At 56.2% G+C, this 24070-nt stretch overlaps 3 protein-coding genes across 29 annotated transcripts in view; 1 reads left to right on the top strand and 2 right to left on the bottom strand.

Moving 5' to 3' along the window:
- Positions 1-404: 404 nt before the first annotated feature.
- Positions 405-5000, bottom strand: SWI5 (SWI5 homologous recombination repair protein). Its single transcript, XM_060608505.3, has 4 exons — positions 4731-5000; positions 2462-2583; positions 1628-1722; positions 405-784 (listed from the first exon to the last, which is right to left on the bottom strand). Exons 1-4 carry the CDS (start codon positions 4998-5000, stop codon positions 720-722), a joined length of 552 nt encoding a protein of 183 aa, XP_060464488.1. The 3' UTR covers positions 405-719.
- Positions 5001-5044: 44 nt separating this feature from the next.
- Positions 5045-21338, top strand: GOLGA2 (golgin A2). 5 transcript variants are annotated; one of them, XM_060608484.2, is made up of 27 exons: positions 5045-5226; positions 6818-6940; positions 7908-7988; positions 10020-10136; positions 10426-10469; positions 10590-10653; positions 11054-11113; positions 11304-11384; positions 12190-12228; positions 12515-12577; positions 12664-12757; positions 12852-12958; positions 14139-14197; positions 14493-14634; positions 15757-15846; positions 15954-16061; positions 16305-16392; positions 17138-17475; positions 17756-17869; positions 18505-18750; positions 18831-18906; positions 19109-19197; positions 19454-19636; positions 19747-19849; positions 19933-20039; positions 20122-20275; positions 20363-21338. In XM_060608484.2, exons 1-27 carry the CDS (start codon positions 5143-5145, stop codon positions 20587-20589), a joined length of 3081 nt encoding a protein of 1026 aa, XP_060464467.1. In that variant the 5' UTR covers positions 5045-5142; the 3' UTR covers positions 20590-21338. The 5 variants fall into 5 exon arrangements, with proteins under 5 accessions (XP_060464467.1, XP_060464468.1, XP_060464470.1 ...); XM_060608485.2 differs by lacking the exon at positions 7908-7988; XM_060608487.2 differs by lacking the exon at positions 10020-10136.
- A 654-nt stretch (positions 21339-21992) lies between these two features.
- The window catches only part of DNM1 (dynamin 1), a 44162-nt gene continuing 42084 nt past the window's right edge, over positions 21993-24070 (bottom strand). For 8 of the 23 annotated variants that reach the window (XR_014135986.1, XR_009602752.3, XR_009602751.3 and 5 more), the window contains one exon: positions 21993-22608. Coding sequence is in view for 10 of the 23 variants with exons in the window: in XM_060608495.3 (XP_060464478.1) it covers positions 22548-22608 (61 nt within the window). In the remaining 13 variants the exon portion in view is untranslated. Of the gene's footprint in view, positions 23287-24070 lie in introns of all 23 variants that reach the window. The other 15 variants (XR_009602749.3, XM_060608501.3, XM_060608492.3 and 12 more) reach the window with 4 other exon arrangements.

Raw genomic sequence — 24070 nt, 5'->3', positions numbered from 1 at the left:
ACAGAGAGAGAGGGAGACACAGAGTCTGAAGCAGGCTCCAGACTCTGAGCTGTCAGCACAGAGCCTGATACGGGGCTCGAACTTACAAAGTGTGAGATCATGACCTGAGCCAAAGTCTGGCGCTTAACCAACTGAGCCCCCCAGGCACCCCAATGTTTTTTTTTTTAATTTTAGGGAGAAAGAGAGAGAATCCCAAGCAGGCTCTGTGCTCAGCGTGGAGCCTGACATGAGGCTCGATCTCACGACTGTGAGATCATGGCCTGAGCCGAAATCAAGTCAATCAGATGCTTGACTGAGCCACCCAGGCATCCTGTGTAAGCTTGTTATAATCCAAGGCAGACTGTTTTTCTCCCAGGGATGACCAGGGGGCTTCCCAGGGAAGATCAGAGGAGAGGGACTCCATGTACAGATTTACACCAAGATTGCTTGTATGTTTATTTACAAATAGGAGACACACACACACACACACACACACACACACACACACACACACATCACTGGACATTTCAGGAAACTTGGAGCAGGGAACAGCCCTTCTTCTCTGTCTGTCTCTTCTCTGGGCTCCCTCCTCACTCAGCTTGAGCTCTCTAGAAAAGGGCTCCTGACCCTTTCTTGCTGGGAAGCCTGTGGGTGTTCTGTTCTGGCTGGGCTCTCGCTGCCTCTCATGTCCAAATCTGCCTGTCCCAGTGGGCCACGGGCAAGGGGCTGTTAGCCTTTGCTCAGTCATTCATGTCCAAGCCAAATTCTGCATACAACTCTTTGGTGGTGACACCTCGGATCACGGCTGAAAGGAAAGAAGGAAGAAAGAATGTGTCCGGTGGGAGGCATAGGAAGGAGAATGGCCCAAGGACTGAGCTACCCAGGACCCACTCCTACACCTTATTCCTTCTCCTCTAGTTGGCCGAGATACCCTCCTGCTACTCCTTCTAGACCCCTCCACTGTGGGCCCTGCTTGGCCACCCCAAACTAGACTCATTGAACCCTCACCCCACTTTGCAGAGGAGCCAAACAAAGCTGAGACTGCACTGAGCAGCTAGAGCCATATGCTGAAAATGTAAATTTATATTCACATTGCACCTGGGGCCTGTTGAAAACTCTCACTCCTTAGGCTGCCCTATGGGCCATGTCCTGGCCATTTGGTGATGCCATGCTTCCTGCTCCCTCAAGGACTCTTTTTTCCTCTCAGGGAAAAGGGGTCTCCTCAGAGGCCTTCTCTAACCACCTTAGCTCATCCCCACCCGCCACCCTGTTCACGTCTCAGTATTCCCCAGCTCTGGCCTTTGTTTCTTTCATAGCAGTTAACACATTTTAGAATTCCTTTCTTTGTGCTCCTTTGCTTCCTGAATAGGCCCCAGAAGACTGGGAACCATAGCCCTCAACCTGGCAGGTTGGTGAGTTCATGCTCAAACCTGTCTCTGGCTCTGATGCAGGCCCTACACTTGAAGAAAAAAACCTCAGGGACTCCTGTAAGAGCTGTCCAGCTGCTTTGGAGCATTTGGGGAGCAGGGCAGCTGAGGATGGGAGGGCTGGAAAATTAGAGGGCCCAGGAACAAAATCCAAACACCCTGGGGAATGGGGACTCCTTTCCTCTGAGCCCTGGCTACTCCTCTGGGGTCCTGATGCTCACCTAGCTTGCCTAGCAGCATCTGGCCTACATCCTTGATGTCGTTATACTCGTGGAGCTGGGAGATGTGGTCCTCCAGTTCATCCACACTGTAGCCTCTGGGATGAGGGATGGAAGAGAGAGAGAGAGAGAGAGAATGTTTAAGAAAACTGGGGAGGACCCAAGGTTCAGAGAGTAACAAGGCATCTATTTAACAAATGTTCACTAGGGGCCTACTAGGGACACAGGGAGGGCCCTGAGGAAACTTACAGTAGGGCGGGGATCTGTCCAGCCACTTGCTCCTGGCAAACGTCTCTGTGCCCTTAGGGGGTGGTTCCCAGCCACATGCTGGTACTATGTGACCCTGGCCATAGCCGAGGGATTCACAGATAAGCACAGGAGTGGCTACTCAGATCCCCTCATGTGTGAAAGGCACATTCAAAGGCTGCTCAGTCTATGCCACGTGGCCAGAGCATGGGGCATGGGAAAATCTAGGAGTTGCGAAAGAGCCAGCTTCCCCCCAGGCACTGAGGATCCCACCTGCAGAGAGAGAAAGAATGGAGTCCATGTGCAGATGGGAGCAGAGGCAGAGAACCAGGGCCCAGAGAGAGACCGTGAGAGGGATAACCTCTGTTCTGGACAGCTTTCCTCTTCCTAGTTCCAGGTCCTCCTGGGTCTGACCACACCCTACCTGAAAGATTCAGCTGAGACACACAGCTGGGCTGGATGCCCTGAATCCAACAGCAGGGCATGGGGTACGGTCCTTAGTTTTATACTAAGCTTGTGCGGCTGGGTTTCAGTTACTGGGCACTGGTTAAAAGTTATCTTAAACATGCTGAGGGGTCCAGCAAGACTTACTCAGATATTAGTTGGGAGATCTCCGTGTCCAGCAGGTCCCTCTTCTCCTTCAGTTTCTGAATGTCAAGGTGCAGAGAATCCTCGCTGCCTCCATCAGCCTGGCCAGACTTGGGAGATGGCCGCTGAACGACACAGAAAGTCATTAGCCAAGGGCGCCTGGATGGCTCAGTTGGCTGAGCATCCGACTTTGGCTCAGGTCATGATCTCATGGGTTTGTGAGTTCAAGCCCCGCATCAGGCTCGCTGCTGTCAGCGTGTAGCCTGCTTCGGATCCTCTGTCCTCCTTTCTCTCTGGCCCCCCTCCCCTCAAAAATAAGGCAATAAAAAAAAAAAAAAGTCATTAGCCACACTGACCCATTATGCACAATTTAGAACCTACAAGTTGTCCTCAACAGCCTACCCCTGCTTCTGCCTGCTGACAGACTCCCCCCACCTTTTAATAAGATTACATTTCCCCGCTTCCCTTGGAATTAGATGTGGTCCCTGTTAAGTTCTGGCGAGTAGAAGTTAATCAGAAATGGTGTGTACAACGTCTGGGAACTGTCCTTCCAGGAAGAGGGCCTCCCTTTCTCTGGCCTTCCTCTTTCCCACTGGCTGGAATGTGAATCTAATGATAGAGTTGATCAGTATCTTGGGCGATGAGGTGGAACCCATGTTGAAGATGTGGTAAAACAAGATATAGACCTGGGTCCCTGAGGGTTAGGGTTAGGGTTAGGCCACCATTATTTGGGGTTTTCTTTCACTCCCATCCAGACGTAATCCTAACCAGTGGGCTCACCCTGGCCCCTAATCTGACCTCAGATAATCTGCTTCAAGTCTACTTCTTGGATTCTCAAGTCTATGATGTCGCTGGGCTTATCATCTCATTGGATAACAAAACCCTTCCCGGGAGCTGCCGTTCACCTTTGCCCTTTCTGCCTCTAAAAGCTGCGAAGTCCAGTGCCTGGGACGCTGCTGATCTTCAGGAAATGTGTGTTGGATCGACTGTCTGCACAGGACAGAGGAGACCGAGGAAGGGATTCAGCAACGAATAAGACAGCAAGCCTGGCCCCTGCCTTCACAGAATGTATATACAACAGCCAATAATTGTGTTTTCCCTCCAGAGAGCTCCACTAAAACGGTCACTTCTCAATGGCCCACTGTTCCTTTGTCCTGATACTTTATAACATCCATCACCACCCGACATAGACGTTTCATTAATAACCTTATGCTCCTTGTTGGCCTTACACCACTGGAGCGTAAAATGCATGAGGGCAGGGACTTTGTTTTGTTCACTGTGTCCCCAACAGTGCCTGGCACGTGGTGGACATTCAATAAAATGTGCCAAATGAATGAGTGAATGACAAATAATTAACCAGCTAACAACAAGCCCGAAAAGTGCTTTGAACTTGAAATACAGTGTGCTAAGGGAGCGCCTAACGGGGCAACCGGACTGAGCCAGAAGTTGGGGTGAGGCTTCTCTTAGGGACCTCAACTCTAAAGGAGGAGCAAGCATCAGCTTGGCAAAAAGCTGGAAGGAAAGTATTCCAGAAGGGGAGCGTGTATCTAGATGGCCAAGGCAGGAAAGAACACATGCGTCTGAGGGAATGAGAATGGTTTCTGCGTGGGGTGGATCGTGGTGTGAAAAAGAACAAAACCAACCACTTGCGGTGCTGTCAGGAGGGAGGAGAGACAGAGCCGGCTTGGAGAACGTGGGGTACCGCTGGCAAAGGCCAGGAGACCGTTTCTTCTTTGAAGCTTGGTGGGCAGGAGGAAAAGAAGGGGAAGGCTTGAGAAATGGCCTGGAGTTTCTCAGCAGAACAAGGTCTGCTGGGTGAAGGCCTGACGAGGGCTGGGGTGGGTCAGCTACTGTTGGGGACGGGGAGGAGGGCTGGGGGGCAGCACCCACTTACGCCGTGGAGGGTGAGAAGGGGGGCGGGCACAAGGGTACTCACAGGGGATTGGAAGGCCCCGCGGCAACTTTTGGAAAGTCCTGGTTGAGTCCTGGAGAGGAATCCGAGGGAAAAAAGACTGATTGAACCTAGAATCCGCGCTGGGAGGAAACGGGTATGTGGGGGTGTAGGAGGTAAGGAGTTGGGAAGGGGGCAGATAGGGTCCGGGATCAGGGCAGGGATCCTCAAGGAAGGAGGATTCTGAGAAGGGGAGTGTGGAGGGCTAGATGGGGGGCTCTGGAAGTGATCTCTGAGATGAGAGTTGGGCAGGGCTATGAGGCATCAGGAGAGGGGCCGTGAAGGGATGCGCTTTCGCCCTGCTGTCCGCTCTTCGCCCACCTTCTGAGCCCTGGGGTCCGGGGCCCCCGTCTCGGGGGAGTCTGCAGTGCAGGAGCGTCCAGGGCGGAGGCGGGAGAGCGGCCTCTCAGGCCCGCCAGGTAACCGGAAGCTTAGGATGGAGACCGGCAACGGTCTGGTAGCGAGCTGCGCGCGCATCCTGCGAGCCCAGCCGCTGTCCCCGCCCACCTCGGGGTGGGCGCAGCTTTCATTGGGACTCCACCTGTCCCTTTGAGCTCGCGGGGCTCTAACCACGCCCCCTTTCCCTTTCATCTCTCTTGTCGGTCAATAGGATTGGAGGATTGAGGCCACGCCCGCCCAGCTGGAGCTAGAAACGCCCCGTCCCTCCTTTTCTGGCCATCACGTCTGCGCGGTGACTACCGGGAGTAACTCCGCAGTGGTTGCTGGGATCGCGATGATGTGGCCCCCCCGTCCCTTTTCCCTTCCCGTGATGTCGGAAGAAACCCGACAGAGCAAATTGGCTGCGGCCAGGAAAAAGGTAAAACGTGCCGAGTCGCGGCTCCCTGACCCAGCCAAAGGCCCCTTCGACGGCCGGGCGGTGGTCAGAGTCTGTGCTGCCCCTAAGGCACACAGGGAGAGCCCCTCGGCGCCCCTTGGCGGCCCCCCCCGCTCCCCCACCAAAGTCTTCTCAGCCCGTCCCGCCCCCTGGCAGCCCAGCCCCCGCCCTCTCCCGTCGCCCCTGGGTGACTTTGGGCAGTGACTCCCTGGGCTCCCCACTCCGGGCTCGGCTCTCGCCTTCTGCCACCCAGAACCAGACGACCTGGGCTCCCCGGGCTGATCCCGGTCTCCAAGGACCTGGGTCCTGGCCCTGCCTTCCCCTCCCCCACCGCGGAGCGGAGCCGCGGGCGTCGGTAGGGAGGAGTGGAATGTAGTTACGTCACAATCCCCCTCGGAACTGTCATTAGCGCCAGGAGCCTGGTGTTTGATCTTAACTACTCAGTCCCCCTGTGTTTTCATCCCCTTTCCGGTGTCTGGTCATGGCACAAATTTCCAGTTTGAAGGGAACTGGGGACTGTAGGACCTAGGTGGGAGGGGTTTCAAGCACCCTTACTAGACTGTATCCCGTCCTTAGACATTGACTTCACTAGTGATCGAGACACGTTGATAACACCTCGGTGACAATGGGGGGAATGTGTTTCCTTTAGTTTGGTATCCTCCTAGGTTTCTACTGTTCAGAAAGACTTCTGACATTTTAAATCTGAATCCTCTACCTCACATTTTAATTTCCTATGATTCTGGAACCAGTGCCTCTTAATCACTGCTCTTTGGAGTGAGATCTGCTTACCCTCTGTGGAACAGATCTCTGGAAACTGAACTTCACAGCTGGGAATCTTCCCCCAATCATCATGGAGTGTCCTGAGTGCCACAGGATAAATATGGGACCAAAGCCTCAGTTTTTGCTTAATTCTCTTGAGAAAAATCCTTTTATGTTAATACACATTATTACATATTAATACACATTATTACACATTATAATTACATTACATATTACATATAATTACATTACAAGTTAATACACATTGTTGTGACACATTATGTCATAATAATATGACATTTGCATAGATTTGTAAGATTATAATAGACTTCTCTCTGAAATGGTGCTTGGGTTGCCCTTGTTCTGTTGTGTTTCCAAATTCACCAGGCGTGTGCCTTCACTGCTTTCTGCTGTCAGGGTCTGTTGGTGTAAAAGTTTGAGAAATACCAGTCTGCAGCCTTGACAGATGTGCAGGAATGGACTCTGATGTCTGATTATTCAGATGTTTCAGATGTTTACTTTTCCACCTCTGTGCCTCTGGGATTGCCTCTTGGCACCTGCTGATTTTGTAGCATAAGCCCAGAACTCAGAGGCAGAAGACCGGGTTTAAATTCCATTATTGCCCCCCCCCCCTTTATTTTAAAGGCCCGTTACCCATCCATGTCTGCAGTCATTAAGGATTACAACATCTTGTCGGGTTGCTGGTGGCATTAAATCAGGTGGCGGATAGAGGAGTATATTGTAAACAACAAAGCTGGATGTGAATATGGGGGTTTACGGTTCTCACGAGTCCTACTGCTTTTCCTTGCTGCAGTTGAGAGAGTATCAGCAGAGGAATAGCCCTGGTATTCCTGCAGGATCGAAGAAGAAAAGGAAGATTAAAAATGGCAGTAGCCCTGAGACAACCACTGCTGATGATTGTCACTCTCCTGAGGATGTGAGTATTGGCTGGCCAGGCTTCCGGGGGCACAGGGGTACGTGAGGGGTAGTAAAGGGCAGTGATGAAGGTTGTGGAGAAAGTGTCAGGTACAGGTTTGAATCCAACTGTCCCTCTGCTGGAGACCTGTCCCTGCTGGGGATATACTTCCACGTCAGTAAAAATTGGGGTCATTGTTGTCTGACTTACACTCGTGACACTGAAATGAGACGATTGATGTTGTTTTTAGAATAATCCCTTAGTATAGGGCCTTGTGCGGGGTGAACATTCAGTCAAGGGTGGTGCTGTGTGACTGATGGGGTGACTTTCCTCATCCCCAGCTTCAAGGGGAAGCCAGGCAGTGCGAACAGCCATATGCCACCACAGCCTTCCCTTAGGAAGCACCAAGAGAGGCCCAGGGTGTGGTGAGGAGAGCCCCAAGCACTTGGGTCAGGAGACAGTGGGTTTTGAGTCTATCTTTGCCACCTGTTGGCTGGGAGACCTCAGGAAAATCGCTTCCTCCCCCGGGCCTCAGTGGCCTCATCTGTAAGATGATATTGTTGGAGCAGGTCAGTGTCTTCCAGACTTCTAGCTGGAGCCCCCTTTGTTCAAGTGAACCCTTCCCTCGGCAGTCTGGTTTTTGAAACAGAGGTGAGATTCCCGTCAGATTCATCCCCGGCATCCTGGGCCTGACTAGAGGGTCTCACGCATGTATTCAGAAAACAGCTGCATCGGGCAGGTGACTGCATTCTGTGTCACTGCGTCTTTCAGGGGACTTTTCTCTCTGTGCACGTTGATTTCTGCAAGGCGCCAGGTGGCCGTTTGGGAAGGCGGCACAGGCCATGGGTTCGTTCCCGTCTCTCTTTTCCAGCATTCCATTCTCGTGACCCCATCTCTTCTTCCTTCCCTGACTCTCTCACCTCTCTCTAAGCCACTTTTCTCTCTCTCTCTCCCCCTGCCCTTGTTTCTCCCTTTTCGCCTCCTGTAGATTCAGGACATTCTGAAGGTGCTGGTGTCCGACCTTAACCGCTCCAATGGGGTAGCGCTCCCCCCATTGGACAAGTGGAAGGTGAGGCAGTGCCGAGCCCCCTCTCTGGCTTGCTCTTTCCCAGCTGTGCATGCTCCAAGGCTTCTCTGGTTTGGGGGATACTTTGCCTCTGGCTTATTTTATGTTGCTGTCATTAACCCTCAGCCTGTTCATGTCTGCTTTTTCACCTGCTTGGTTGATTGGGTTTGTTTTCCTTCCCCCACATCTTTTATCATCTTGGAGAAGGTGAGACATACCTTATAGGCTCAGAGGAGCCGCTAAGGGGCATGGGGAAGGGAGTACAGGCCTAGAGGAGTCTGGAAGCTTGTATTTGCACTGAGTTCTACGATTCCGTGTCTGTATCCTGCTGTGGTCCTGGAAATGAAGTCCCAGATCCTTCTTGTCTTATTATTTTTAATGTTTACTTATTTTTGAGAGAAAGAGAGAGACAGCGTAAGTGGAGGAGGGGCAGAGAGAGAGGGAGACACAGAATCTGAAGCAGGCTCCGGGCTCTGATCTGTCAGCACAGAGCCCGACGTGGGGTTTGAACTCTCGAGCTGTGAGATCATGACCTGAGCCGAAGCTTAACTGACTGAGCCACCCAGGTGCCCCTGCTTGTCGTTTTTTTAAACCCCCTCTGTCTCAGTAGCTGTTTCCCACTTTGGTTTTCTGTTCCCGCAATGCAGGCTTGTGGTTGCAGGGTCCTGGACAGAGCTGACAGCATTTCCAGAAATGAGGAATCATGGAGAGATTAGTTTCAATGGGACATTTGGGGGGGGTGGACAGTGTTTTTTAAACACTCCAGACTTTAGCTACAAGACCTAACGGTGTGAAATAACCTGGTTGTTCACAGGATTGTCGTGTGATATATATTTAAGTCCTCAGAAAATTACTTTTGTCCTTTTCTGAACTTTCTTGTGTTTAGTGCTAGGGATCCATGGGAACCCAGGTTCCCTGAACAGGTTGGCATGGCAACACCAGGTTCCGGGGTCAAAGGTCACAGCACGGACAGTAAACATGCAAATGATTCATCTTCAGCTCCCCAGGCTCTGCAGCATTTGATCTAAGGAGGGAGGTAGGGGTGGATTGTCAGAGGCCAGGGCTGATGGGTCCAGAGAGCAGCTAGCCCTGGGCCCTGCAAGAGGTATGGCCTCCTCCTGCTGGCTTCACTGGCTGGGCCTTTGCTCCCTAGTCCTCTCCCCTCATCAAACTTGAATTTGTCAGCCGTCTTCCCCATCTCTTTGCTCATCTGGCCTGTAGGACATGAGATCTCTAGGGGCCAGACGCTTGGACTAAGTGTCGGGCCTGAGCCTGGAAAGAGTCTGGGTGGGGCTCTGGTCAAGCAAGTAGGTCCAGGTAGGGAAGAGGAAGTGGTTTCTCCATGGCTCCTTGTCCCCACTCCCAGGATTGTTCTCCAGAATGTCAAGAATCAGAGGGTAGACATCTTACCTCTGGCTTTTCGGGTTGGTTCTTGGTTTTAGAGCCAGAAGATTGGGGTGGGGGTAGTGGCCATGTTTTTCTTTTTACTTGCAGGCATAGGGTGAGGCTTCTAGTTGGGCAGCTGCTTTCCCAGAAAAGGCCTGAATAAGGCAAACATGGCCAGTGATTGGGGGGAGCAGGGGGGAGAGGAAAAGAGAGCAAGAGAGGAAGGAGGCAGAGGGTGGCGTTGACCACATCTCCATCACCACCACCCTCTTGCCCAGCAGGGGCCCAGGGTGAGGGTCACTCTGGCGTTCCGGAAGAGCCGTGCCTGTCTCCTCCCTGACTGGGCACACCTATCTTCCACCTGCTGTGGCTGCCAAGGTCAAAGCCTGGTACTGTCTCTTGCTGAGCTCCAGGGAGAGCAAAGCCATCACGTATTCATGAAGGAGGTCATGCATACCCTGCTTTGAGCTTTGGCCATCCAGAAGGTTGCAGAGCGGCCCTCCACGCTCCAGAGTGGCTCCCAGCATGTGCGATTGTCACTCTGACCACAGCAACCCCTGTCCTGCCCGCTCTGTACCCCTGCATCCATGGCAGCAAGGCACCTTCTTACCTGCATGGCCCCTAACCCCCTGCTCTGTTCTGTGACAGGCGCCCAAAGACCGCGCCGCTCCTGCTGCACCAACTGTTGATGACACCGTGTCACCTGGCGGTGTCCCTTCCCCCTGTGCTAGTCCCCCCCGTGTCACTAGCATGGCATCAACTCAGGTTTGTGCCCCCTCCCCCCTTGCCTGCCACCCCACTGTACGTTCGCCCTGTGCTCCTCCTCAGAGGACCGTACCTGCTTTGGGCCCTCGTCCCCTTTCTTCAGGTAGTTTGGTTTCTAGAGCCAAGCACCCTTCCCGAGGACTGAAGTGAGGGAGGCCAAGACCAGGTCTTTCCTTGAAGTTTGGGAAGATGGAAGGTTGTCAGAATGAGCTTGGCTCCCCCCCGCCCCCATCCCTGGGTGGTCTTACCAGAAATTGAATGACTACCTCATGCATTTCTTCCCTAACAGAACCATGATGCAAAAAATGAACCTTTTCTCATGGAAGAAAGCAAGTGAGTAACTCCTATGGGGGCAGGGGTCCCTAGGCTGAGGGAGTTGGGGCGGGCCACTGCCCGTGACCCCCTCTTTCTCTTCGAGCCTCCTACACCCCTGACTCCTGTGTTCATCCGCAGATGTCTGTCATCTACCGAGAGCCTGCGACAGCTTTCTCAGCAGCTCAATGGTCTTGTGTCTGAGGTACCCCAGAACTTGAAGCCCAAAGGGGAGTAGAGGGGGAGGGAAAACATGATAGAAGGCAACAGAGGTGGAGAGAGGGAAGAGCCTGGGACCAGCTGGCCTGCTGGCTGATGTGTAGCTCGTCACAGCTCCTCTGAGTGTCCTCTTTGAAGCTCCCCGAATGAAGGGGTTGGACCTCGAGGCTGGTTACCTCGTTTGATCCTGCTGCAGACAGCACGGAGTGAGAGCTGCCCGGGAGGGGGATGGAGGAGGGGGAGATAAGAACCAGGAGGAGTTGGTACAAAGGGGTTACTGCCAAGTTAGAAAAGTTTGCAGTTGTTGGGCAAGACAGGAAGTTGGAGAGCTTAGGCACCGAGGGGGACAGCGCGCGTCTCCATGTGAGCCCTTTCGTGTCTCCTAGTCTTCATCCTACATCAATGGGGAGGGCCTGGCTACTTCTGCTAACATAAAGGATCTGGAGGTAAGTTGGCTTGGACCACGGCCCAGTGATCCTGCAGGCCAGCCCCCACCTCCTCCCACAGCGGGGGCTGGGTGCCCCTCTGCCAGCTGAGACAGCCCAGACAGCCCCCAACCCTAATGACTGCTCTCTCTACCTCTCCCCCTGCCCTCGTCCAACTCCTCCTCCTCCTCCTCCTCTGCATGCGCCTCAGAGCCGGTACCAAGAGCTATCACTAGCCCTGGACTCCAGCAATCTAACAAACAAACAACTCAGTAGCAAGATAGAGGAATTGGTAAGAGTCCAGTGGGGTCCCCTGGTTTCACGCTGCCAATCTGGGGCTCTAGTTTTCCCCTGGGGCTCTGAAGAGAGGGGCTGGGGGCCCCTGCTGCCAAGGGAGAGTGGGGTGCTGGGGGGCCTAGGTCTCAGCTGGAGGGACCCCGGAGCACGGAGCATGCAGCATGGCTCTCTGTGGCTGCCCTCTTTGCCTCCTCTCTGTTCTCCAGACACCCCTGCTCGAGTCCTCTCCCCACTTGCCCCGGGGCTGTTGCCTCTGGAGGAAGCACTGGCTTGACTGGTGTGGTCTGGCCCTGACTCAGTCCCTAATTTGCTCCGTCTCTGAACTCGGACAAGTCACCTTTCCTCTGTGGGCTTCAGTTTCCCGAGGAGGTAGAATTCGAGGTGTCCGAGTCTGTCCGATTTAGCTCAGAAGATCAGGGCCCTTCATTCCCATATCCCTGCTGTTAAGAACTGAACGGGGCCTATGGTACACGCTCAGTAAATATCTGCTGAATAAGTGCACCCTTCCAAGCCACCAGCTGGCAGAAGGGTAGTCTCGTTTCTCAGCTCCCGTTTCTAGAGGTTTATGTCCTTGGCCTTTCATGGGTATTCTGGATTCAGACTCACTTGTGTAGATGTGAGGCAAACCACCCAAGACCCAAGGTCTCTTGCCTTGGGAACTTGAGAGTCTGTCAGTTCATGTCCCCATGAACTTTCCCTTTAAAACACATTTCTGGCCCCTGCCCATCCCTCCGTTTTGGTCTGGGGAGGGTAGTAAAAGGGGGACAGCCTCAGTTACCCTCCTTTGACTCTCTCCACAGAAACAACAGCACCAGGAAACTTTGGATCAACTGGAAAAAGTAACGTAACATGATTTGTCTGCTGATTACGTGGCGGATAGGTTTGGGGAGGATTCAGTTGTAGAGGCCCATTCTCGTCTGGGTCTGCTCCCAGCCTGGAGAAATAAAGGGCCCCCTCTTCCCGCACCCCTGCCCTACCCCTCTGCTGCCCCCCCCCCCCCCCCGGGCCCCAAATCTGGCCTCATTGTTGGGCCTGTCCTGGGCCATCGGTGGCATTCCAGGAGCGTGTCTTTTGCTGTTTCAACTCTGCCTCCTCCCAGTCAGGGATGTTGTGTCCTTCTTGCAGGAGAAGAAGGAGTTTGAGCAGAAGCTTATGAAGGAACAGGGTTCTCTAAGGGAACAGCTACAGGTGTGTGGTGTCAAGGTCTCCCTCCCACCCCCCAGGAAACGCTTCCTTTCCTCCTCTTCACGGCTGCTTCCCCTTCCCTCCCAAAGGTTCACATCCAGACCATAGGGATTCTGGTGTCTGAGAAGACCGATTTACATACAGCCTTGGTCCATACACAGCAGGCAGTCAGGCAGAAAGCAGGTAGGAGTCTAGACACCCATGTCTCAGCCTGGCACATTGGCAGGGCTTTGGTGGGATTCCTTCCTGGGTCCCACTTCGAACTCTGTCATTCCAGGAGAGTCTGAAGATCTTGCTAGTCGCCTGCAGTCTTCCCGCCAGCGCGTAGGAGAGCTGGAGCGCACGCTGTCTGCTGTGTCTACACAGCAGAAACAGGTGGACAAGGTAAGCCCAGCAGCTGACCCATCCACTGGAGGCGCAGCTACCCTGACAGGGGAATGGCCTGAAGGTCCCTTCTGTACGACGGGGTGTCTTGCTGCCCAGAAGGCGGCATGGGCCATTTCTCGCTGCCTTAAAGTTGTGTGGTTATTAAAAGCAACCTGGGGCTGAGCTGGCTGACTTGAGGGAGTTGGCAGGGGTGGGAGCTGCTTTCTGGAGGGAGCACTGAATGCAGAGCCCAGAGGCTGAGAGCCAGCCCTGCCCTCCATGGGCTGTGGACCTTGGCCAGTACAGAACAGTACTTTTTTTTTTTAATGTTTGTTCTTGAGAGAGACATGTGCCAGTGGGGGAGGGGCAGAGAGAGAATCCCGAGCAGGTCCCAGGTGGTCATCGAGCCTGCCTTGGGGCTCGATCTCATGAACCATGAGATCATGACCTGAGCTGAAACCAAGAGTTGGATGCTTAACTGATGGAGCCACCCAGGTGCCCCTAGAACAGTACTTTCAGTACGCTACCATTTGTACAGGAAGGGGAGAAGGGTGTGTGTGCTAGATACGAAGTGTGTGAAAGGATGTATAAATACCCAGGGAGAGAAACAGAGTAGCTGGGAGGCATGTCACCTCTGTCCTTCTGGGTGGTGAGCTGTGTGAACAGACCATCCATTAAAAAAAAGGAACAGAGGATCAGATGCAAACTCACTTCCCCTCCTTGTGTCTGCTCCCCCACCCCAGGGAGAAAATGGGTGAAGAACCAGATGTTTAATCCCAGCTCTGTCTCGTTGACGACTTAACTTGTGCCACTCTGTGTTGTTCACCTGTAAAACAGACATGCACCCATGCCTCCCCCAGGCGGTGATCGTGATCGTGGGGATTCGGTGCGATTGTTAGCTCGGCGCCCAGTAAAGTGCCCAGTAAAGGTTCAGAAGTGCTGGTGCCGCTAGTAATAATGATTGCAGTCCTACCTGCCCTGTGTGGGCCTCCGCTAGCCAGCTGTGGCTCTCTCCCACCCTTACCGAGTTCTTAGCCGAGGCATGTGAGAACACGGGCTTGGGAATGCTTTGAACGAAATGTCAAGGGCGGGTGCGGGCTGAAGAAGCACAGCTCTAGAGGAGTCCCTGTGCGGCCATTAGTCCTTGAGACGCACCTTCTGCCTGCCCGATCCTGACCTCGCCTTTCTGTGTTTGCAGCACAACAAGGACTTGACCAAAGAGCGAGATGCCCTCAAACTGGAATTATACAAGAACAAGTAGGATGGCTGGGGGCTGGGAAGTGGGAGGGGGACAGGAACATGGCGGGGGGGGGGGGGGCATATGGGTTAGGACAGATGCAGAGCCGGGCTCTGGGCCCAGCTGTGCAATCAACACAGGCCGTGGCCTCAGGCCGCTCCTGTCTTCTCTCTGGCCTGCCACTTGTGACTCCTGATCCCCGGGTCCCTTCCGACGCCACTGTTCTGCGGCTCTGTGGTGAGGGTGGTGGGTGGATCACCAGAGCGCTCTTTTCTGTTCTTTACTCGTACCTTTCTTTGCTGCCCGTGGCTACAGCAAAGACAACGAGGACCTAAAGGAGCATAACTCGGAGCTGGAAGAGAGGCTGCGTGTCTGTATGGAAGAGAAGGAGGCCCTGCAGCTTGGGGTGCAGGAGCTGGAGAAGAAGCTGGAGATGTCGGAGCTCCTGCTGCAGCAGGTGAGGCCAGAGTCCCAGGGAGTTGGGGCCCCATCCATCTGGGGCCGCCGTCTCCAGCCAGGAGCTGGAAGATTTGCATTCTCGTGCTGCTCCTGCCGTAGAATCCTGCTGCAGACATCGATAAAGCATCTACAACTCGGGCCCCGCCCAGACCTGTGGAATTAGAATCTCAGGGATGGGGCTTTTTTTTGCTTTTTTTTAAAGCGCCCCAGTTGAAAACCATTGTCGTATAGATGATAGTTCCGAGTCATGACACATAACAAGGCAGTTCTAGCCCATGCGTCTGTCTGCTTCCTCTCGGAGGCCGGGCCACCAGGTCGTCAGGGTGCCTGGGTCAGAGAGCTTCCCCTTGTCAGTGCTTCTTCACACTGAGCAACACTCAGCCTTCACGTCACTTCCTTCGGCAAGGCTCTTCCTTCCAGATCAGCACAGGAAAAATCTTGCCTCTTGCCCAAGACAGACCCTCAGATACTCTGAGAAGGAGTGTGCGTAGGTTCCTTGTCCTCCCTAAGATCTTTTCCTAGCGAAACAGCCCCAGCTGTTTCTCCCACGGTCTGTCACCCTCCTGATTGCTTTCTTCGGGATGGGACCTGAATTGTCAGGGCTCCTCTTACAGTCAGTCTTCCAGAGCAAAACACGAGTCTGCAGATTCGGCCTGGCCTGGGCAGCATACAGAGCTCCGTATCCATCCATCCACCCATCCATCCACCCAGTACGACTGGAATGCCTCCTTTGTGCCCATTCCTGTGATGGGCAGTCTAACAAATGGCCTGCTGGAGATAGAAAAAGTGAGGGCTTATGCTTGCTCCGGAGTTGATGGATGCCTGTCCTCTGTGACCTGAACACCCCATCTCTGGGACAAGCACCGCTCTGTAGCCTTAATCATTATAGCCAGAAAGGATCTGGAAGGATGAACACCAGGTTGATGGGCCTGGGAGGCAGAGGGCCACTTACAATGAATATTCAGTAAACATGAGGCTTGCGGACGTAGTACTAATGACGTGAGGGTGGACCTCTTCATCGATGTGGATGCACGTTATCCTAGCGCACACCCGTTTTGCGGGAACCTGCATAGAGCAGCCCGGTTTCCCAACGCTAACCTTCTCGTTTTCTACTCTCCAGTTTGCTAGTGGGTCTAAACCCCCCGACAGCAACCAACAGTTACAGCAGGCCCTGGAAGAACGGGCACGGCTGGAGACACGTGTGGGGCAGGTGAGGCCTTGCAGGGCGAGGGGTGTGGAAGCAGGATGATCTCAGGCAAGCAGGAGCTGGTGAGGCCCCGTGGCTGCCCCTGCTAACCTCTGTGCCCATTCTTGCAGCTGAAAGACACCCTCAAGCATATGCAGCTGGAGAGAGACAAGTACGTAGAGAATCTGAAAGAGGATAATGCCTTTTGGCAGGAAAGGATGAAACAGATGTCTGAAAAGGTAAGGTGTGACCTTCGGCCCCCCCACCTTAGGTCATTTGATCTTTCGGGGCGTCAGTAAAATGGGAAGGCTGTCACTTGCTGTGTGCAGCCAGAGGTGGCTGGGTGGTTTTTGCGGGGGCGGTGGGGGTGGGGTGGGTGGAGAGGGCGACGGTTGCCTGGCCGTCCCTCCCTCCGCAGCCCCCACATGCCCATCCCTCCCTCCCCACCCCCCACACGTCCATCCCTTCTGTGCTCTGGGCAGATGCAGCAGTTGAAGGAAGAGAAGGAGCACAGCGTGAGTCAGGTGCAGGAGCTGGAGGCCAGCTTGGCTGAACTGAAGAAACAGATAGGTAAGCTGGGGCCGGAGTGGTAGGGGAACAGGATTGGTGTCAGAGGGCCAGCGAGGATGCCTTCGAATGCTCTAGGAAGGCGGACAGATGGAAGGGCACTGTGGCCAAGGGAAGGAGGTCTGGACCAGGAGTTGGCATATCTGGGTTGAGTGCCCACTGTCAACCACCCAGAGTTGTCTTGAGCATAAAAACGTGAAGAACTCTATTCATAAGTGTCTGGAAAGATTGCACGTCCTATGAGTGTGAGGGATTATCGGTCAGGAAGCCAAGGTTTGGGGTGAGGAAGCCCAGTTGGGAGCAGTGGACCAAGGGGCGCCTGGCTGGCTCAGTCGGTAGAGCGTGCGACTCTCGATTTTGGGGTCGTGAGTTCCAGCCCCTTGTTGGGCATGGAGCCTCCTTTATTTATTTATTTATTTATTTATTTTTATGTTTATTCATTTTTGAAAGAGGGAGACAGAGCACAGGTGGGGGTGGGGCGAAGAGAGAGGGGGACACAGAATCCGAAGCAGGCTCCAGGCTCTGAGCTGTCAGTACAGAGCCCGACGCAGGGCTTGAACTCACGAACCGTGAGATCATGACCTGAGCTGAAGTCGGACGCTCAACCGACTGAGACACTCAGGCGCCCCGTGGAGCCTCCTTTAAAAAAGAAAAAAACAAAACAAAACAAAACTAGGAGCTGCGGACCAGAAAGAGGGGTTTTTTGAAGGCACAGGGATAAGAAGCCTCTACCATGTGCCCCCCGCAGAGGTCCCCCCAGCCCAGGAACCTCCAGCAGGGCCCTCGGAGGTGGAAGAGCGACTGCAGGCGGAGGCTGAACGACTACAGAAGGAGCTGGAGAACCTGGCAGGGCAGCTGCGGGCCCAGGTGCAGGACAACGAAGGTCTGAGCCGCCTGAACTGGGAGCAGGAGCAGCGGCTGCTGGAGCTGGAGCGGGCCGCCGAGTGCTGGGGGGAGCAGGCTGAGGAGCGCAAGCAGATTCTGGAGACGATGCAGAATGACCGTACCACCATCAGCCGTGCGCTGTCCCAGAACCGTGAGCTCAAGGAGCAGCTGGCTGAGCTGCAGAATGGCTTCGTCAGGCTGGTGCGCAGCCCTTCCTCCCTGGCTGAGTCCTTTGGTGCTGGGCAAGACCCTTGACCTCTCCGGGCCTTTGTCTCCCCGCCTGTAAAATGGGGCCGGTGGGGGGGGCGGGGTACGGACCTTACGTGAAATGGTGCCAGTCACGGCACCTGTGAGCGCAGATGAGTGGGGTGGGGGGATTTTCCCACTTGCCTCCACCTTTCCCTGAGCTGTGGGAGGCAGACACCGAGCTCTGGGGTCTCTGGCCACACTGGGTAGCCGCCGATTCCTTCTCTTCGTTCAGAGCAACGAGAATATGGAGATTTCCAGCGCGCTGCAGTCAGAGCAGCATGTCAAGAAGGAGCTGGCCAAGAAGCTGGGCCAGCTGCAGGAGAGGCTGGCGGAGCTTAAGGAGACGGTAACCCCTGCGTCAGCTGCAGAGGCCCGGGGGGGCGGGGGGGGGGGGGGGGGGGCTTGGCCAGGACCCGCGGTTCCAGCCTGGGGTTGGTGGCGGGGGCATGTGACGGCAGAGTCCTTCTGAGCACAGCTCCTCGTGGCTCCTTGCTCCTGACTTTGAGAAGTGGGTAGCCCTGGGCCGAAGGTCATCATTCCAGCTAGAGCCTTCGAGCCCCCAGTGAGGGGGGAGAGCTTCTTGGATTCAGCTGTGGCTTCTGACCCCAGCGGTCACTCTTCACTTCTCATCTCTCGGCCTCAGTTTCCTTAATCTAGAAGGGAGATGACCCTTTTGCTTACAGAGGTGTCGAGGGTTAAATGACAACCATGCCCTTAAGGGGGGGGCCGCGCTTCGATTTTCCACTAAAGTTAAAATGGCAAGAAGGTTGTCAGGAGGTGTGAGGCTGGGTGAGGGAGGCGTGGGGCTCTGCGCCAGGGGGCAGTCACTGAGGTCCCGGAGTGAAGGAGCCAGGCCACCCCCCGCCCCCCCTTTCCCCAACCACCCCCGGCAGGGCGGCAGAAAGAGCTGTTGCCCCTACCTCCCCGGTCCCGGCTCCGAATCTGCAGGCCGCCTGCCTCACTCCCAGGGTCTTCCCGCAGGTGGAGCTGAAGAGCCAGGAGGCCGAGAGCCTGCAGCAGCAGCGAGACCAGTACGTGAGCCACCTGCAGCAGTACGTGGCGGCCTATCAGCAGCACGTGGCCGCCTTTCAGCAGCTGGCCTCCGACAAGGAGATGCTGCAGAAGCAGGTGCTGCTGCAGACGCAGCTTATGGACCGGCTGCAGCACGAGGAAGTTCAGGGCAAGGCGGAGGCCGAGATGGCCCGCCAAGAGTTACAGGAGACCCAGGTGAGGGGCTTGGAGCGCCGGGCCCCCCCCGGGGAGGGCCTGCGGCCTGTATCCCTTCTCACTCCTTCCCGGCCCCTCAGGGACGCCTGGAAGCTGCCACCCAGCAGAACCAGCAGCTCCAGGCGCAGCTGAACCTCATGGCTGTGCCTGAGGAAGGTAAGCGGGACCGGCCCAGGGAAGAGGACGGAGCCCCAGGAGGAGGAGGGGGGACTTCAGGGCGGCGAATCCTCCTCCTCCTCCTCCGGGGACGCGCTGGCCCAAGGTCGCTCTGGGAGGTGGGGCAGAGCCCGGCTTTCCTCCCCTGCCCGCTCCACCTCCCCCGTTGGGTTGTCTGAGGCCCCTCCGGCTGCCTCGACAGGAGACGGACTGGACGGTGAGGAGAAGGACGGGGAGGCAGCCCCGCCGAAGCTGAGCATGCCGGAGGACCTAGATAGCCGCGAGGCCATGGTGAGCGGCCCTTCCCCGTCCCACCTTCCCGCTTCCCTCTGGGGTCCCCCGCCACCCTTCTCCTCTCTTGGTTTGCCCCCCTCAGCTTCTCTTGACCCCCAACCTCCCCCGGGAGCCGGTGGTCCGACCTTGCGCCATCCTCGAAACACCAGGTGTGCCCACCGAGGCAGTGAGAGGAGCGCCTCTCTGCCTCCCCGGCCCCGGCTCGTCCCGAGCGTCCCCCACAAAGGCGCACGCGTACACGTCTTGCCCGCAGGTGGCATTTTGTAACTCGGCCCTGGCCAGTGCCGAGGAGGAGCAGGCGCGGCTGCGCGGGCAGCTGAAGGAGCAGAGGCTGCGCTGCAAGCGCCTGGCTCGCCTGGTGGCCCCTGAGACCACCGAGGACAGCGTGCCTGGGGAGACCCACCAGGCCCTCCAGGTGGCCATGGACAAGCTGCAGGTGAGTGAATCGGCTCCGGCACGGCCCCGGCGGGGGGGGGGGGGGGGGGGGGGGGGCGGAGATGGCTAGGGAGGGCTGCCGGGCCCTGACCCCCGCTGCTGTGGCTGCAGAGCCGCTTCCTGGAGCTCATGCAGGAGAAAGTGGATCTGAAGGAGCGGGTGGAGGACCTGGAGCATCGCTGCATCCAGCTTTCTGGAGAGACGGACACCATAGGTGAGCGGGCCGGCCAGCCCCCGGGGTCGGGGGAGCTCCGTGAGGGCTCGCAGAGCCTGAGCGTCAGCCGGTCTGCCCCGCAGGAGAGTACATTACCCTCTACCAGAATCAGAGGGCCATGCTAAAGGAGCGGCACCGGGAGAAAGAGGAGTACATTAGCCGACTGGCTCAGGATAAAGAAGAAATGAAGGTGGGCCCTCAGCGTCCCCGGGAGCAGAGAGGGGGCGGGGCGGGGCCGGGGTAGAGCTGGGGCTCAGCACCTCTCCCTCCAGGTGAAGCTACTGGAGCTGCAGGAGCTGGTGCTCCGTCTGGTGGACGAGCGAAATGAATGGCAGGGCAAGTTCCTGGCCACTGCCCAGAACCCTGCTGGGGAACCCGCTACGGCACCCCCAGCCCAAGAGCTTGGCGCTGCCAGTGGCCGGGGTGGTGAGTAGAGCCCGCGGGCGGGTGGGCGGGCGGTGGGGGAGGGCTTGCACAGCGCTCAGGGCCCCGCCCCTCTCTCTCCCCCCGAAGATGATCTTCGAGAAGTGAGCCTGGCCGACGGTGACAGTGCGGAGCCTCCCCAGGGAGAGGCCCTGTCACGCCACACTGCAGCTGAGAACCCCACCGCTCAGCAGATCATGCAGCTGCTGTGTGAGATCCAGAACCCCCGAGAACGCCCGGGCTTGGGCAACAACCCCTGTGTCCCCTTCTTCTACCGGGCCGATGAAAATGATCAGGTGAAGATCACGGTGGTCTAGGAGTTAACACTAGCACACAAAGCCTAGACAATTGGGGCTGGGGGCTCTGCCCCCAGCCTGTCCCTACCACCCTATCATTCCTTCCCGACCACCCTTTTCTCCTTAGACTACCAAGATAAGACCCTCGAGAGGGGTACGATGAACCCCCTAACGGAGGAGACAAATACGTACAGACCCCTTGCCACCTTGGCAACGGCTGTATCTTTATCTCTGGGCTGTTCACAGTTCCGGAAAAACAAAGAGCCAGAGGCTCAATAAATATAGTTTATTTAGGAGGTTGCCTCTTTTGGGGAGCAGGGGCTCCCTGGTGGCCTCCTCGCCCCCATCAGGTAGTCCTTCATTCAGAGGGGCTCATGCATCCTCTCTTCAGAGGCACTTTGGGGCACAAGTGGCCCCCACACTGTCCAGTTAGATGACTGGGCAGCACTCTCCCAGGCCTTGGGATGTCAGGGCTAACAAGCCAAGCAAAGGCATAAGCTGGTGGCGGGGTGGGCTCCTCCCCAGCTCCCTCCCCAGTGTACATACTTATCTGTGTAACATTTTGTATATTCTGGGGATAGGGCAGCCCCTGTACCATAGCAGAGGTTTGAACTGGCAAATGGGGAGAAACTTCTATTAAATATTTGAATATAGGGAAACTTATTTATTGATAGCATAGGACAGAGAGGAAGGGGGTGGGGACGGGGTCCTGCAGGGGTAATTCGACTCCTGTTTCGCTTTTTATCTCAGAATAAATGGATTTAGCCATACCGCTTGGCCTCGTGTGTGCCTCTTTTCCAGTCACCGGTCACTAGGTCCTGGGGTCTGTGCTGTGGGTGCTGAACAGGGAGCAGGTCCTGCCAGCAGAGGGCAGGCTTCTGGATTGTGCAAAGCCCCGCTGTGTCTGAACCTGCCCAAAGGAGCCGTTAGAGAAGGTCCAGCCCTGTCGCCCTCCTGCTGCTTGGGGAAGCCTGGGGGATCTCAGGGGGACTCGAAGGTGGTGGTGGTGGGGGGGTGCTCATGCCCTAATGGCCAAGAGGCTCAGAAGCCTGATCCAATCCTGGGGAGGGGCAAGCAAGGTCCCAGCACTCAAGAGTGCCGACTTCCAGGTCAGGCAGTTTCTGTGGCGTCACCCTGCCCCTCTGGTGGCCTGTTGTCCCGTCCCTCCATAGTGCGTGCCGGTGCCCCCAGCCCTCCCTCCAGGCTGAGTTGGTGGCCCTGCCCCCCTAGTGGGCAGAGCAGGCTTCCTAGAATAAGGACCTGTGAGCCCCCCGGTGCTTTCCCAGTAGGCCTGGGAAAGGGTGAGGCCTTTCTTTGCCACTCCTCACAGCACACTAGCAATGGCTGGGCCCTTCCCCACCCCTGCATCCCAGGGTTTAAGCCTTCACCTTCTCCTGAACTCCACAAAGAACACAAGCCGACAGGACAGTTTCCCATTGTCCAGAAATGGGTTTTATTCTCAGCCAAGAGACAGCAAGACTGGTGGTAGTCAGGGAACCACACAGCTGCCAGTATGGCACCCCCGTGCTCGACTAGGGGAGGGACGGAAAGGTGGCTGTCCACGGGCTGGGCATGATCGGGAGGCTCATCAGAGGTGGCACACGCTGGAGAGGGGGATGTCAGGGTGACAGTGTTCCCTTGTAGTTGGGCCACAAGACTCCTCAGGGACAGCATGGTGATTGATTCCCAACACTAGCGGCGAGGCTGTGGCGGCCGTGTGTGTGTGTGTGTGTGTGTGTGTGTGTGTATGTATATATATATGAATATTTATAGATATTTATAGAATGGGGTAGGAGCAATACCACAGAGGGGGCACAAGTTTTCACCAACATCACGCCTGGATGTGTCAGCTCACCACTACAACAGACTAAGTCACAGATGAAGGGGAGGCTTTGGGGCTAGGGAGCCACTGTCAAGTCACAGAACAGCCGTCCAGGCAGGCTTGGAAAGGGAGGTCTCCGAGGAACAGAGGGATCTGGTTAGAGGTCGAAGGGGGGCCTGGGGCTCTCAGGACGGGATGGACTTGCCTGACCCGATCGGCTGGCAGTTGGAGAGAAAGCAAAGAGAGAACGGAGAGAAGGAGGGAGAGAACTGGTAAGGCAAGCAATGCCAAGCCCGGTGGGGCAGGAGGGGAGGGCAGGGGGAGAAAAGGAAGCTGCGGGTGTGGGCAAGGGTTCTGGAATGGAGGAGAGAGATGAGAAAGGGAAGGTGGGAGAACTAGAGATGAATGGGGGCCACAGCTTCCCCAGGGTCTGGGGTGGAGGTCAAGGCAGCCCCCCCCCGCCCCCGCCCCCTGCCACGCACGCTGGTCTCTCATACACCACCAGGCAGTGCACCCACAGCTCCAGACACATGCTCGGCCCCTCTGCCTTCCCTCTTTTTGTGGCCCCCTTGTCTTTCAACGTACTGGCCCAGGGCCACCCCTAGCCTTGGAGTGTGGGGCCGCGTGCCCCGTGGCCACAGCTACCAGTCCTCATGGAGAGAGACAGGAGAAAGAACACTGTTTGAGCCAGGAGGGCGAAGCTAAAAGGATGGCTGGAGGGGGCACTGGACACCCCTCTGGGCGGGCAGAAAGCCCGGAGTCCTCGGAAGGGACCCTGGGGAGGCAGGGAGGTCAGGCAGCCGGATGCCAGTTGGCCACAGGCTTATAAGTCTAAGAGGGGAGCCTCAGCTGGTCGGGGGACCACAGGTCGCGTAGGTGAGGCTGGGCCCTTCCTGCTGGGGAAAAGCAGAAGAGCAAGAGTCAGCGGCAGGGGCAGAGTGACAGGCGGGTCGCTGGGTGAATGTGCGGCCCAGACAGGGTGGGACTCAGAGAAGTTGACTAGGCTCAGGTCAGTGGACACTGTTGTCCCCTTGGCTGAAAAGTGTAGGTCACCCCTAGGAGTAACAGGCCCAAGCCCATGAGCCCGTGGACGGGCTATGGTGCTTCGTCTAGGGCCGAGGACGGGCTGTGGTTTGTAGTGTGCCTTCACAGGCGTGACAACACCAAGGAGGTAGGGGAAGGGGCCGTGTGACCCTGCCTCACCTGTGAGGTGTGGACAGGGCCCTCCAGCTTTCAGAAATCAGCACATAACCAGAGCCTTGGCCCCAGATTGCTGCTCAATCGCTGACTATGTGATCGAGGAGATGGGGCTCCGACCTCCTCTGCCCTATCGTGGATTCGATTCCCAGAGCTCCTTGCCCCAACAGCACAGCTCAGACGGGGGAATGAGCATGGCATCCCCAGGATGAAGTTCCAAGGCCTCTGGCTGTCTGAGTCCAGCCCCACGCACAACGACGCCCGCCCCCTCCGAGTTCCCTGCCTCTACACCATAAACCGTGAGCTCTCTGCCCTCCCTGACGGCTCCAGAGAGCACCCACGTCTGCCAGCCTGGGTGCGGAGCCTGTCCCAAGAGCTCCCCAGGCTCAGCCATGGAGGTCTTGAGCAGTGGCACTGAGTCCCGAGGCTCGCTGAGAAGGGAGGTGAGAGAGCCAGCTGGCAGCAAGGACAGAAAGAGGAAAG

This window comes from Panthera onca, chromosome D4, assembly GCF_046562875.1.
Source record: "Panthera onca isolate mPanOnc1 chromosome D4, mPanOnc1 haplotype 2, whole genome shotgun sequence".
NCBI lineage: Eukaryota > Metazoa > Chordata > Mammalia > Carnivora > Felidae > Panthera > Panthera onca.
The sequence above is the reverse complement of the archived record's forward strand: the minus strand, read 5'-3'. Positions and strand labels throughout refer to the sequence as shown.